This window comes from Agelaius tricolor, unplaced genomic scaffold, assembly GCF_023055355.1.
Source record: "Agelaius tricolor isolate 1412-34295 unplaced genomic scaffold, bAgeTri1.0.p SCAF_43, whole genome shotgun sequence".
Lineage (NCBI taxonomy): Eukaryota > Metazoa > Chordata > Aves > Passeriformes > Icteridae > Agelaius > Agelaius tricolor.
This window is the reverse complement of record NW_027269303.1, coordinates 286,343-299,333: the sequence shown is the minus strand read 5'-3', so window position 1 is coordinate 299,333 and position 12,991 is coordinate 286,343. Positions and strand designations below refer to the sequence as shown.

Here is a 12,991-nt window from a genome sequence, read left to right as displayed (position 1 = left end):
CACACCAACAGTGCCCTCCTGCCCCAGCCCTGCTCTCTTCAGCCCCCTCTCCTTCCCTGAGCATCTCCCTGGGCCTGGACATTCCCTCCTGAGAGGAGCCTTGTCCCTGCCAGCGCTCACAGAGCCCATGCCAGCCTGTGTGCCCTGGCTGGGGCCCTACAGAAACCTGCCTGTGTGCAGGGCCCTGGCTGGGGCAGGCTCTGTGTGCAGCTGGGCAAGGGCAGCTCAGGAGAGCCCTGCTGGGCCCTGCAGAGGTGATGCTGCTGCTGTGCAGGGCTGAGGAGTGGCTGAGGGCCCTTTGGGAGGCTCCCAGCAGAGACACTGATCAACTCAATTTACAGTTCTGCAGTCCCTGTAAATGCTCAAACATTCCTTTGGTGATCCTGTGTGTCCCTTTCAACTCAAAATGTTCTGTCATTCTGAGATTACAATTCCTATTCTGCTTCTCTCATCCCCCTGTTGTCTATAATCCAAAGAGAAAAAACCCCTTTCAACAATGTTAGAACAGTAAAGTAAAAACCAGACATTAATTGGAAGCTTTCAGGTGTCCCAGTGGTGATGGGGCACACCTGGCCCCTGATTTCAGCAATTTATTAAGGTTGATTAATTAGGAAATTTAACAGGAACATCCAATAGGAGATTTAGTTGCCCTGGTTACACACCCCTGGCTCAACCCGTTGAAATAGGTCCAAAGGCTTCTTTGCCAAAAATTTTGGTTATGACTGCTCACATTCTGGTGAAAAACCAAAATGTTCTTGTAGGTTCTCTTCCTGATAATAAGACTATTTGATAATAAGACTGATAATAAGAAAGTATTTCAGGAAGATTGATCATCAGCTTATTGTTCTAAAATCTAAGAGAATGGTTAGGAAGTGTACTTGAGTTAATTAATTATTATAGTTATAAAAGTATATAATAGTAGCTTTATTGAGTTAGTTAAGAGTTTAATAGAATAAAGTAAGGATTATAGTTTTATAACCATATAATATTAATTTACAGAGCTATGAATATATAAAAATGTAAAAAAAGCAAAAATCTTTGTCATCACCCCAACTTTCCCATCCTTCTCCAAGAAAGAAATTGAAAACACTCTCAGGAAAGCTCCTGATCTTTACAGCAATCCCAGGCTTACCTTCTTTGGGAAGTGCCCTCCGGAGCAGTGCCCAGGCTGGTCTGGAGCTGGGAGCAGCCCTGCCCCACCCAGCCCCTCTCAGCAGCAGCCCCTGCCCTGCTCAGGGCGGCTCCTTCCCCCCAGAGCTTCTCCCCAGCGCTGGGAGCAGCTGCCAGGGCCGGCTGAGAGCTGTCCCTGGCAGGCAGCAGAGTCCCTGCCCCAGCACAGCGCCCTGGGCTGCAGGACCCTGCTCTGCAGGACAGCCCTGGGCACCCCTGGCTGCAGCCCCGGCTGCTCAGCCCTGCAGCAGAGCCTGGCAACAGGAGCTGCCTTGGGCTGTGCCTGGGCTGGGGCAGCAGGGAAAGCCAGCCCTGCCCTGGAGCAGCTCTGAGAGTCCTCCTGAAAGGTCCTAAAAGCTCTGGGCTGTGCCAGCTCCAGGAGATCCCTGCAGGAACTGCGGTTTCTCTTTCCACAGCCAGGGAATGACTGCTTCAAACCTGGGCTTATTTCTGCTCTAGTGAGCCCTGAGTGAGCTCTGCCCTGTGCTCCCAGCCCAGGCTGAGTTTAACCCCTCTGTGGCTCTGTGCTGTGCCCGGGCTGGCTGCAGGCAGTGCCCCAGCCCTGCTGGGCTGTGCACAGGAGCTGCTCCTGCCCAGAGCTGTCTCTCTGCAGCGCTGCCCTTGCCAGGAGCCGCCTCTGTGCCAGCAGCCTCTCTGCAGGTTTTTCAAAGGACTTTGGGTTTGGCTTTTGCCTTGGAGTCTCTGAGAGGTTTGTGCAATCATGGCCTCCAATTATCTGCTGTAATTAATCCCTGGAGAGGCTTTGTCAGTAACAACACTCAGTGGGGCTCATTAATACTTCAAGGTACTTCAGTTTTTTGAAGGTACTTGGTGTTTCCCTTTTGACACAGACTCTGTTAGAGGTTCCTGCAATCATGGCCCCAATTATCTGCTTTAATGAGTCCCTGGAGAGCTTTGTACTGACACTCAGTGGGGCTCATTAATGCCTTGAGATACTCAAGGTTTTTAAGGTACTTTGGATTTTTCTTTCCACACCGAGTCTCTGAGAGGTTTTTCAGCCATCCTGGCCTCCAATTCTGTCCTCCAAGGACTCCATGAGGAGCCTGTGTTGGGGATGGACCGCAGTGGGACCCATGCATGCCTTGAGACACTTTGAGGGAAACTTGGATGCTCAATATGAGTGTGTAGCAGGCTTCGTTTATTGAAGAGAGCATCAAACTTTTATGCACAACAAGCAATAAGCACATACATATTTTGCAAGCTAAGCAATCTATTGGTATACTACAATATCAGCTCTTCCTCATACCTTAGGGATTACATCTTTCTTTTCTCATGTCTCTCTCACTGCTTGTTATTGTACCACAGCTATGCTCAAGGACACAGTGTTTTGCAGGTGCAGAGACCCAGATTAGCTGCATCCTCCCGATTCTTGGTCCAGAACGTGGCCCCTGTCACGTAGCCATTCCTAGTTGCTGGGGGCAGGGGACAAGAGGATGTAGATGAGATCTGTAAAACACCCTTTTGCAACTCCATATGGAAGCAATCCTGGGAGTTCTTTTCTCAGGTCAATACCCTGTAATCCCTGCTTTTGTAAAAAGCATTTTAAAAGGTCATACGCCTCTTGTCTCTCCATTATCTTCTAATTTAGTCGTCAGCGCTGTTTCAGCCCTTGCAAGATGGCGGCACTTAGTCGGCCGAGACCCTTCTCTAAGGTCGCTCGGGGCACCGGCCGAGACCCTTCTCTAAGGTGGCTCGGGGCACAGAGCCCGCTCTTTTGCCAGCTGAGACCCTTCTCTAAGGTGGCTCGGGGCACGGAGCCCGCTCTTTCGCCGGCCGAGACCCTTCTCTAAGGTGGCTCGGGGCACGGAGCCCACTCTTTTGCCAGCTGAGACCCTTCTCTAAGGTGGCTCGGGGCACAGAGCCCACTCTTTCACCGGCCGAGACCCTTCTCTAAGGTGGCTCGGGGCACAGAGCCCGCTCTTTCACCGGCCGAGACCCTTCTCTAAGGTCGCTCAGGGATGCGGAGCCCACTCTTTTGCCTCCTGTGCTGCATCAGGACCGACACAGAATACTGCACCGGACCATGGCTCGCAGGTTCAAGCCCTCTGTAGGGTCCCTGTTCAGAGGCCATTTGTCGCGGTGAGGGAAACTTGGATGCTCAATAGGAGTGTTTAGCAAGCTTCATTTATTGAAGAGAGCATCAGACTTTTATCCACAACAAGTAATAAGCTCATACATATTCTGCAAGCTAAGCAATCTATTGGTATACTACAATATCAGCTCTTCCTCATACCTTAGGGATTACATCTTTCTTTTCTCATGTCTCTCTCACTGCTTGTTATTGTACCACAGCTATGCTCAAGGACACAGTGTTTTGCAGGTGCAGAGACCCAGATTAGCTGCATCCTCCCGATTCTTGGTCCAGAACGTGGCCCCTGTCACGTAGCCATTCCTCCACACCTTATTCTCTTCCCCTCTGATTTTCCCACACCCTCCCCAGGCCCTGCTCCAGAGTAGTGTTGGCCATGCCACCCTGGTTCCTCCTTTCCAAGATGGTGATGGCCACACCACTTGGAACCTGTTCTCCTGCTCTTCACCTTCTCTTCCTGGCCCTGATCTTGCCTCTGGCTCCACCTCTGGAGGCTGTGACCACTCCATCACAGGACACGTCTGTTCCAGGGAAGATGGAACCAGAAACCCCACTGCAGAAACCTTCTTTTGTTTACTCCCCCAAAATGGTGATGCCCATAACCCTCCTAGCAGAGCCCCAGACAACTTGCTGCAGTTACACAGCACAAACATCAGGGCTTCCACTCCTTCTCCCGAGAGGATCTCCCACTTCATTGCCTCTGCCGGCACCATAGAGCCCCTCCAAAGCCAGGCCAGTCCATCAAACAGTTTGGGACCTGTGTTTCAGCATTGAGAGCCTCCTTTGAATGCGGCCACTGCCATCCGGACTCCCCAGAGAAACTTTGTGTTCAACCAAATTGTGCCTGTGCCAGTGCCCACCGCCATGGATTGCAGCGGCAGGCACCTCCAGCACGCCATGGCAAACTGCACTCAACAAAGTTTGACACCCAGAGCTCCCAAGCACAGCTGGTGGAGAAGGAGAAATCATCGCCAAGCCTGCTCCAGACAGCAAATTAATGTAACTGTGCAAGTTTTCTGTAGAAACCCTAACACTTCCCTTTTTATTCCCCCTTCCTGGTAAATATATTTTCAGTTGTATTTAGATCATTTTAATTTTAAGCGAGTTCTAGATCATGTTTATATCACAAAAGATATGTTTGTTTGATTAACCTTTTCCAACCCCCCAGTCTTCATTAGAAAGGAGTAGCTTGATTTAATAGTACTAATTTAACTCATGTAAGCTATTAAATACCAGAATTATTATTTCATTTGTTAATGTTAATTTAGTTTTTACAGACTATTATTATCTCTTTTCATTTTAATATATACATAAATGTAAATAGTTCTCAACTAATATTACAAGAAGTTAATATGACACAAACAATCCTAACTCCCATTACTCATGTTAAGTTTTTAAATCTCTTTATTTTAATTAATTGGAAAAATCAAGTTTCCAGAATACACTCTTTATACCCTATTATCCTTTATGGAAGGAACCCTGCAGAAAAACAATATCTCATGATAAATGTGTAAGTCTAATTTGATGCTTGATTTTTCACTGGTTTAAAAAGTTTTTTACAAATGATGAGTTTCATTTTGTGTTTTTATAAATTATGTGTTTTACTTTCGTACTTGATCTTGCAAATGACAATTTTTTGTTAGCAGAAAAATAACATAAGTTTTAATTAGAGTGAAAAGCAAGTGAAAAGAAGGTGTGCGTAAGCTGTTTGATTGTAAGTCAAGAAGTGATAGTATAGAATACTTGAAAGATGTTTAAAGGGAAGAGAAAAAGGGGAAAGAGGAAAAAAGGAAAAAGAGAAAGTAAGAGAGTGAGCAAAAAAGAGAAGGACTAATTTACTAAGAATAAGGGTATTAAGTTGAGAGCAAAGAAATGAAAGAAAAGGCTTAAGTGTTACTTTAATTATTACATTAAACTTACTTTCTTACCTATACCTTTTAATCTTCTTGTGTGTACCCCCTTCATGTTTAGTCTTTCCATTAAGATTGTTTATTGTCTCAAGTTTAGCTAAAATTATCAGTTTTATAATTGTTATTGTCATGTTAATAGTGTTTTACTGTTCATTATTATGTCCCTGGGAATCCCTTTATGAGTTGTCATAATCTATCTATAAGTTACCTCATAAGTATTAACTAATTTAAGGGCTATAACTTTAATTTTTCCCCTGTTTCTAAAAGAAAGAAAAAGGGGGAGGTGTGGGGTTCCCCCACCCCAGGAGGTGGGGATTCTACCCAGACAGAGAGCATCAGGCGAGGGGTGTGATTTAAAGAAGATTCCACCCCTCCATCCTGTGGGCTGTGACCCCGGAAGCCCAGGAAGAAACACTCCACTCCATTTTGTCAAATAAGGAATGGCCCCAGAATGTTCTTCTTTTCCTGTACTCCCATTAGTGTAAATTCTACTGCAATGTCCCTGCCTTAGTTTTTTCTATTGATTTTTTTTCCTTAGTTTTTTCCTTGATCCACCCCTTTGCAGTCCCCTGCTCCTCCTGCTATTGGACCCCAACCCTAAACTCCACCCCTACCCTGTCATGTAAAATCCATGACCCTTCCCCCCTCGTTTCTTGTCTGGCACAGTAAAGGATCCTGGGTTTTGCTAAACCCAGACCCGTCCTGTTGCCTTCCTGTCCCTGTTGGTCACCGGTGGCTGCCTGAGGTCTGAGACTCCGGGGCCTGGGGGAGTTGTTACACCACAGGTCCCTGGGCTGAACACAGGCCTTTCTCCATTGGAAACAAAACTCACCACTCCAGTTTCCTGATGTCAGTTTGCAGGAGGCGCTTGGCACTGCCAGGGCAGCCTGAGTTGGAGGTGGTGGCAGGTTGGATCTGGGAGACGTCCTGAGCTGTTCGGGATTTCAGGAGGCGGCCGCCCAACTGGGGCCACAGGCCCCTGGGCTGAACACAGGCCTTTCTCCATTGGAAACAAAACTCACCACCCCAGTTTCCTGATGTCATTTTGCAGAAGGAGCTTGGCACTGCCAGGGCGGCCCAAGTTGGAGGTGCTGGCAGCTTGGGTCTGGGAGATGCTGTGCGCCATTCGGAATTTCAGGAGGTGGCAGCGCAGTTGGGGCCACGGGCCCCTGGACACGAATGCCAACCCTTTTCATGGGAATCAAAACTCACCAATCCAGTTTCCTGATGTCAGTTTGCAGGAGGCGCTTGGCACTGCCAGGGCAGCCTGAGTTGGAGGTGGTGGCAGGTTGCCTCTGGGAGACACCCTGTGCTGTTCGGGATTTCAGGAGGCAGCACCCACTCGGGGTCACAGGCCCCTGGACATGAACACTGGTGGAGGAAAGATCCAATGTTAAAAGCATCACCCAGGCAATGCTCTTTTGACAAGTTCTGCCCTGAGCTTTCCTTAAGAAGATCTGAAACGTTCAATGTCACCAGCAAAAGCTCCTGCAATGGCTGCTGGCCAGCAGAGCAGGGCTGTCAGCTGTGAAACAAGTGCTGCCACAAGCAGCAGCTCCCCCAGGGCAGCAAATCAAGAGCTGGGAAGGAGCTGATCTGATGGCCAAACCTCCTTAGCTCCTTCTGAAAGAGCAGGAACAGTTCCTCATTCCAATGTGGTGGAATGCTGGGCACCACAGCTCCAGGTGAGGACTGGACACAAGTTTGCTCCCACTGAGTGCTGATGGTTTCTGCAGGAGCTCTGGGCCCCTGTGCTTGACAGGCACAATGAGGAGAGAAGGAGCCGAGTGCACTGATGTGGAAAAAGGATATGTAAAAAGTTTTTAGAGCCTAATAGAAGGCCCACACAGTATGAATCTGTATATAAATCTTGAGACAAGAAATGCTGACTTAAAAATGCCATGGAATAGGACAGATATTGTTGAGAGAGAAATGGAGCTAGAAAAAAATTTCAAAAGATGGCCTTGCAAATAAGACTTTGGAAAAATAAAGCTATGAAAGATGCATTGTAGTGGGACCCACAAGGGGTAGTTTGAAATAATTGGCTTTAAGGCATCTACAACATGGTGTGGAAAAAAGCAGATAGACCAAGAAACACTTAAAAGGTATTATAATTAGGAAATAGTCAGCTTCTGATTGTGATGGTGTGAATTATAAGATCTGTATTGTCTCACCCTTTTCATGAGACTGAAAATGGAATAAAAGTTTTTAAAACACCTCTCAGTTGTCCCATTTCTAGGTCCCGAAAAGAGTATTATCCAACACACTGACACACCTTTGCCTTGAGCATAACCCAGCCTGCACCAAACACACTGAAAGTTTTCCCCTTTGGCCCATGCCTTGAAACATCAGGTCTGCTGTTTGACAGCTCAGGTTGGTTTGGTGTCAAGGAGTTTCCCTCAGAAATACTGGGTTTGTCTTCCTCTGTGCCTTCCCCTCAGCAGCCTTGGGGATGCTCCTATGTGAAGCCATCTGTCTCACACAGTTTGAGACAACTTAAAACAGGATATTGTGCAATAAGTCATCTCCGCTATAGTGTTCCAACAATCCCTTTCCAGCAATATGAAGTTATTACTAATAGATGAAAGTGGAAAAACCCCAACAGTTTATTAACAAACAGAATCCCCCCATGACACGCGTTCCAAGAAGGCACCAGGTTCTCTCTCGGGAAGAACAGGAGCTGTCACGGAGCAGTTCCAGCAGCTGATGGAAGCTCGGTGGCTCGTCCGGCGTCGGCTTTCTCCCATGGCAGAGCTCCCTGGAACGGTCAGGGCAGGGGAAGCAGCTGGGCTGGAGCCCCTCGCTGTCTTTCCTCCCCAGCGTGGCTCAGCTCACAGACTCTCGGGCTGGGAGCGGGGCCGCTCCGCTTCTGCCGGCACCATGTCCCTGGGCTTGGACAAACAATTTTCTGCCAGGAGAGCCCTGCACACTGCTCCACTGATCTCTCATAATGGCCCAAACCAACTCCAAACACTCTGTCTGCAGCAGCTTTTCACAAAGGGCTGCAGAAATCCAGGACAGCTGCAAGTGAGTGTCGGAAGGCTCTTGTCTTGTTCCTGACAGCAGAATTCTTGATGATCTTATGCAATTTTATTCAGATGTAACATGAGAGCTGAGGTTTTTTGTTAAAATATTTCATGATGAGTAACAAGCCTTGGGAGCATGAGGTACAGGACTGACATGTGAAAGCATGAGCATATCCTCCAAAGTGGCCAGTTTAATTGTCCATTTTATTATTCTTCTATTTACTCCACACTAATAAGGAAAACCAAGCTTTGCTTGGAGGCAAAACAGGCATGGGATACACTACAGTCCCTCGCAGGCTCACCAGGGCTGGGAGTGACAAAGCAGGCAGTCTGCTTCATTGTGAACCACTACAGAGCCACATCCCAATCTGGTTTAAGTAGCGTGGTATTATTAAGAGCTCCTTTTCTGCATGAGATACACAAAGGAGATCCCAAAGGATTTTCATGCAAGCATGCAGTAAAGAACTGGTCCTGCTGTCCTAATGAAGGATGGCTTTGGCAATTACACTCTTCCCATTCATCTTTTGATGCAGACACTTCAGGTTTTCCCCCACACCCCTGCAGGGCTGGCAGTCACTGTTTCCCATTTCCTGTTCTTCCCTAGAGATGGTGCAGTGGCTGCTTTGAAACAGAAAGCCCTGAGATCTGGACAGCTCGAAGGAGCATGAAATGCTAATTAAGTGCTCATATTGGTAATACCCAGGTCTGCACTTCCCAGTCCTCTGAAGCAGCAGCAGGAGGACCATGCATCATTCCTGTTGGTGGATGTTCATGTTTCTGATGTGCAAGAGCAATGGCTTTGAGGAGGGACAAAAATGCCCCTATTCAAGCAGTGGGTGTGCAAGGAAATGTGAAGTTTCACAGCCTTTTCTAGGATATTTCAGAAAGATCTAAGAGAATATTGTGGCATGGAGTAGGTCCCTAATTTTGTCTCCAGAGAAATCCCCAAAGGGCACATTCACTCTGCTGCTGATGGCAACCCCATAAGCTCATGGACCCGTTTTCCCTGCAATGTGCCACCCTGCCTGGGCTTTATTAGGCCAGGACTAGACCCAGAGCTAAGCAAACACATGCAGCCAGGTGACATTGTGTGACATCAGAAGCTGGCAACCAAGAGTACAGTTTGCACTGGGGCCAGAAGTGTTTTTCCCTAAGACAAAGCAAATTGAAATGTGAAATTTAATACTTCAAATGATTATGAAAGGAAACTGCAGAATAATCTCTGGAAGGGCAGCATTGTCAATGATCATGCAGTCCACCAAGAGCTGGAGCTGAATCCAGAATTGCTTCTTCCAGCTGTGCAGGAATTCATTACACTGGCAAGCACTGGTCCATGGGAACAAATGATGCCCTAGCTCTGGGCTCAATGGCACCCAGGCTGCAGTACAGATTGGAGGAACCCTTGTCACTTGTTATTGGCCTTCCAGTGCACTCATCCTTCTGCAAACAAGGTGCAAACAACACAGCTGGACTGCTGTCCCAGGTAAATATACATACAGGTGACTTTTCCCTGTGAGCCAGATCTGTGGGAGGTTGCAAAGGAGCAAAGCTTTGGGATTTGGGCACATTCTCTTTGTTTCTTTGCTCAGGCCTTTGGTGAGCACAGAACACACCTAGGTAGAAAACCTTTGACTAGACAGGATCTTTTGGATCCATTGTCCCCCAAACAGGTCAATGGTGGCCCCGTTGTAATGCCAAGTAACAAAGAGCAGCACAAATGACACAAAGAAAACATGGCCAAAGAGGAAGAGGAGAGGCCCAATGAGGAAAGGATGTGGTGAGACACTGGCACATTGAGCTGCACTCCCATAATCTCTAGGCTAGCAGGTCCTGGTCTCACATTCTCCTCTTGGTTTATTTAAGTTTTATTTGTTTTTTCATCATCAAAAATATATATAGTTAAAAATACATCATCATCAAAACTATATATAGTTTAAAATACGTCAAAAATTCTAAAGATACAATCAAAACACATTAATTCAAAACTACATCTAAAGATCAGAACATATGTACAGCTGTAACTATGAAGCCTAAGGCATCAATCCTATTCTTCAAAGACTCTTCATGCAGGCAGCAGCTTCTTCCTGAGCTTGGAGGAAAGAGAGCTCTTCTGGACGGGAGGCGAGGACTTTGTGGGTGAGGGAACATCGGAAGTGTCTGGAGAAAACTTCTCGGTAAGACTGTAACCAGCCAGATCTGCAATGGAGACACAAAGTTTAACAGCGGCCACCATGCAAAACTAAAGCATCTGAAGCTCCATATTTCATGGGACACATTTCCTGCAAACTTCTAAACAGCTGCACAGGGAAACATGCTCCTGCTGGCAGACACTTGAGGCAGGCCAGGGCAAAACCCTGAGCCACTTGCCCAGAGCTAGCACAGGCACAGCCTGGCCTCTGGGCTGCCCTGGGACAGCAGGGAGCCCAGAGCCCTGTGCTCTCCAGGAATGGCTCAGCTGCACCTGCACCCTCCTGCTCCTCTGCCTGCCCCACAGCTCAGCAGCCCTGCAGCTCCAGGGGCACTGGCAGCAGCACAGCTCCTTGCAGGGGCCCATGCAGGGCACAGCTGTTCCCTGGCAATGTGCACAGCCTCTCTGTGCTGCCACAAGACCCTTCCTCCCAACAGAGAGTGGCCCAGCTCCCCCCTCACCTCTGTGTGAGGCTGAGCCATGATTCCCTTCACCTTGTCCTCCACCTGGAGCTGCTTCAGGCCCCCCATGCCATGACCAGGAAGGGCAATGGAGAGAGCGGGGGCAGATGCAAACCCTTCCTTTGGATTTCATCTTTTTTGGCACAGCTAAAAAGGCAAATCCAGGGTGTCCAACTCAGCGCTTCCTCAGCCTTCTGGAGAACATCTCACCCTCACCAGCCCAGCATTTTGGAGAGGTTTTCCCGCACGTGTGCAGGCTTGCTGGCAGCACATTTCTTCAGCTGGGTGCCCATCACCTTGTAGAGGGCAGAGGCGAGCTTGGTGGCCACGGTGCGGACACTGGCGCTCCGCACGGGCAGCGCCTTGTTCTCCAGGAAGGACCAGAGCACGGGCAGGGCGTCGCGCTGGACGACTGCAGGGCTCCGGGCATGGACCCACTGCACAAGCACTGCCGGGACAGAGACACAGCTCCTTAGCCACAACCTCAATGCAAACAAGGATCTACCTCTGCTTTTGCTTCTGGCAAGCCTCTCTGGCCAAGATCAGCAAAACAGCACACAGAGCCCCTTGATCCAGAAACGGGCAAAGCAGCTGATCATCCTGGGAACAGAACCACCAACCCCTCAGGACTAATTGCTCCAACCAGAGCCTTGTCCCTGTGGCAGACTTTGCACATTTATTAAATTATTTCACAATCTCTTTCTGCATGAACAATGAATGAAACGTCCAACTGCCTTTTATTTCCATTAGGAACTTGTCTAAACCCACACTGAAGATTTGGAAATGCACCATAGAGAGGAAATGGAGAGATTTCTAATAAAGGGATGATTCCATTTTTGTAACTTTGATGTCAAGTTCCAAATGTCTAATCTGGCTCTTCCCTGTGCTCAGTGGCACACAGCAAAGGGCAGGATTAGAACACACCTCAAAACTCCAGCCCACCAGAGGTGGCTGCTCCTTGACCGCTGGATTGGAAACATCAGTGACCAGCTGGTGTCTTTGGCAGAATGCTTTTGGGGCTTCCAAGAAACAGCTGTTTCAAACCTCAGGGTGTCTTAGAGAATTACCCAGATCCCATTGCTGTGGCATTTGAGTATCTCCACATTTTATTGCCACTTTCCCCTCCCAATGTTAATGGCGTTTTTTCTTTTAATGTCCACTGAAATAGGGGCATAGAGAAAGAAAAATGCTACACAGGGGACTGAAATGCAACCAGAACACGAATGTTTTCTCATATTGTCTCTGAAATGTGCTCTCTGCCCATTTTTTGAACTGAACTATATCAAACACAGACAAAAATTTACTACCAACAGGCTTCTTGCATGGCAGATTTGGCTGAGAGACCAAAACCTGAATGGCTCTGGAGACCATTCTTATTTTCTGATCAGACAAAATGTTATCTAGCAGCCATTTAATATTCTGTGGTGGAAGAGACTTCATTTTCTCAATGCTGTTAATCCACCACCAGTCATCAACATTGAAAGAGTTCCTGCAAGTACCCAAAACCAATTTTGCTAAGCAGGAAAGGTTTATGGTACCCTTTATGGTACCCATTTTAAAATGGGAATTAATTTGAGTTTAAATGCAGTTAAAGACATCGGTGACTACTGAACGTGAGGAACAGCTGTCTGTTCCTACTAAATCTCAGAGACAACATCTGCTCTTTCTAAAGTAATCCTAATTTATGGTTAATTCCTTTATTTGAAAAAGAGATCAAAAGAACTGCTAAACTAAATTCCCTATTGCTGGAGATCTACTTTATTCAAATGCTCTTTAAAGGGCCTTTGACATTCCCAGTCACTGAACATGCCCTTTTGAGATTCCTAATGGAGACACAAAGTGTATTAAACCTTGCATTCAATGATGTTGGCATAATTAGCAGTGGATTTAGCCCCAGGTAAAGCAAGGTGATCAATTCTCCTCTCTACTATATATTGAGATTATCCTTTTTCCATTCCTTGGCTCTTGCTGACATAGCAAGCTCCTCTGAGGAATCAATTATCAGCTGCATTTGTAGCATTTTGGACAGCGCTGGCACAGGCAGACACTGTTTGCACACCCTGAAAGGCTCAGTCCAAGCCACTTTGACAGCACAGGCAGGGAGCCTCAGCCCTCTGCTTCTGTCC

At 47.5% G+C, this 12,991-nt stretch overlaps 1 protein-coding gene across 1 annotated transcript in view; it reads right to left on the bottom strand.

The window, feature by feature from the left end:
- Window positions 1-11,077: 11,077 nt before the first annotated feature.
- The window catches only part of LOC139604018 (TOG array regulator of axonemal microtubules protein 2-like), a 32,300-nt gene continuing 30,386 nt past the window's right edge, over window positions 11,078-12,991 (bottom strand). Inside the window, exon 17 of the mRNA XM_071455008.1 lies at window positions 11,078-11,313. Coding sequence (XP_071311109.1) covers window positions 11,078-11,313 — 236 coding nt within the window. The remainder of the gene's footprint in view (window positions 11,314-12,991) is intronic.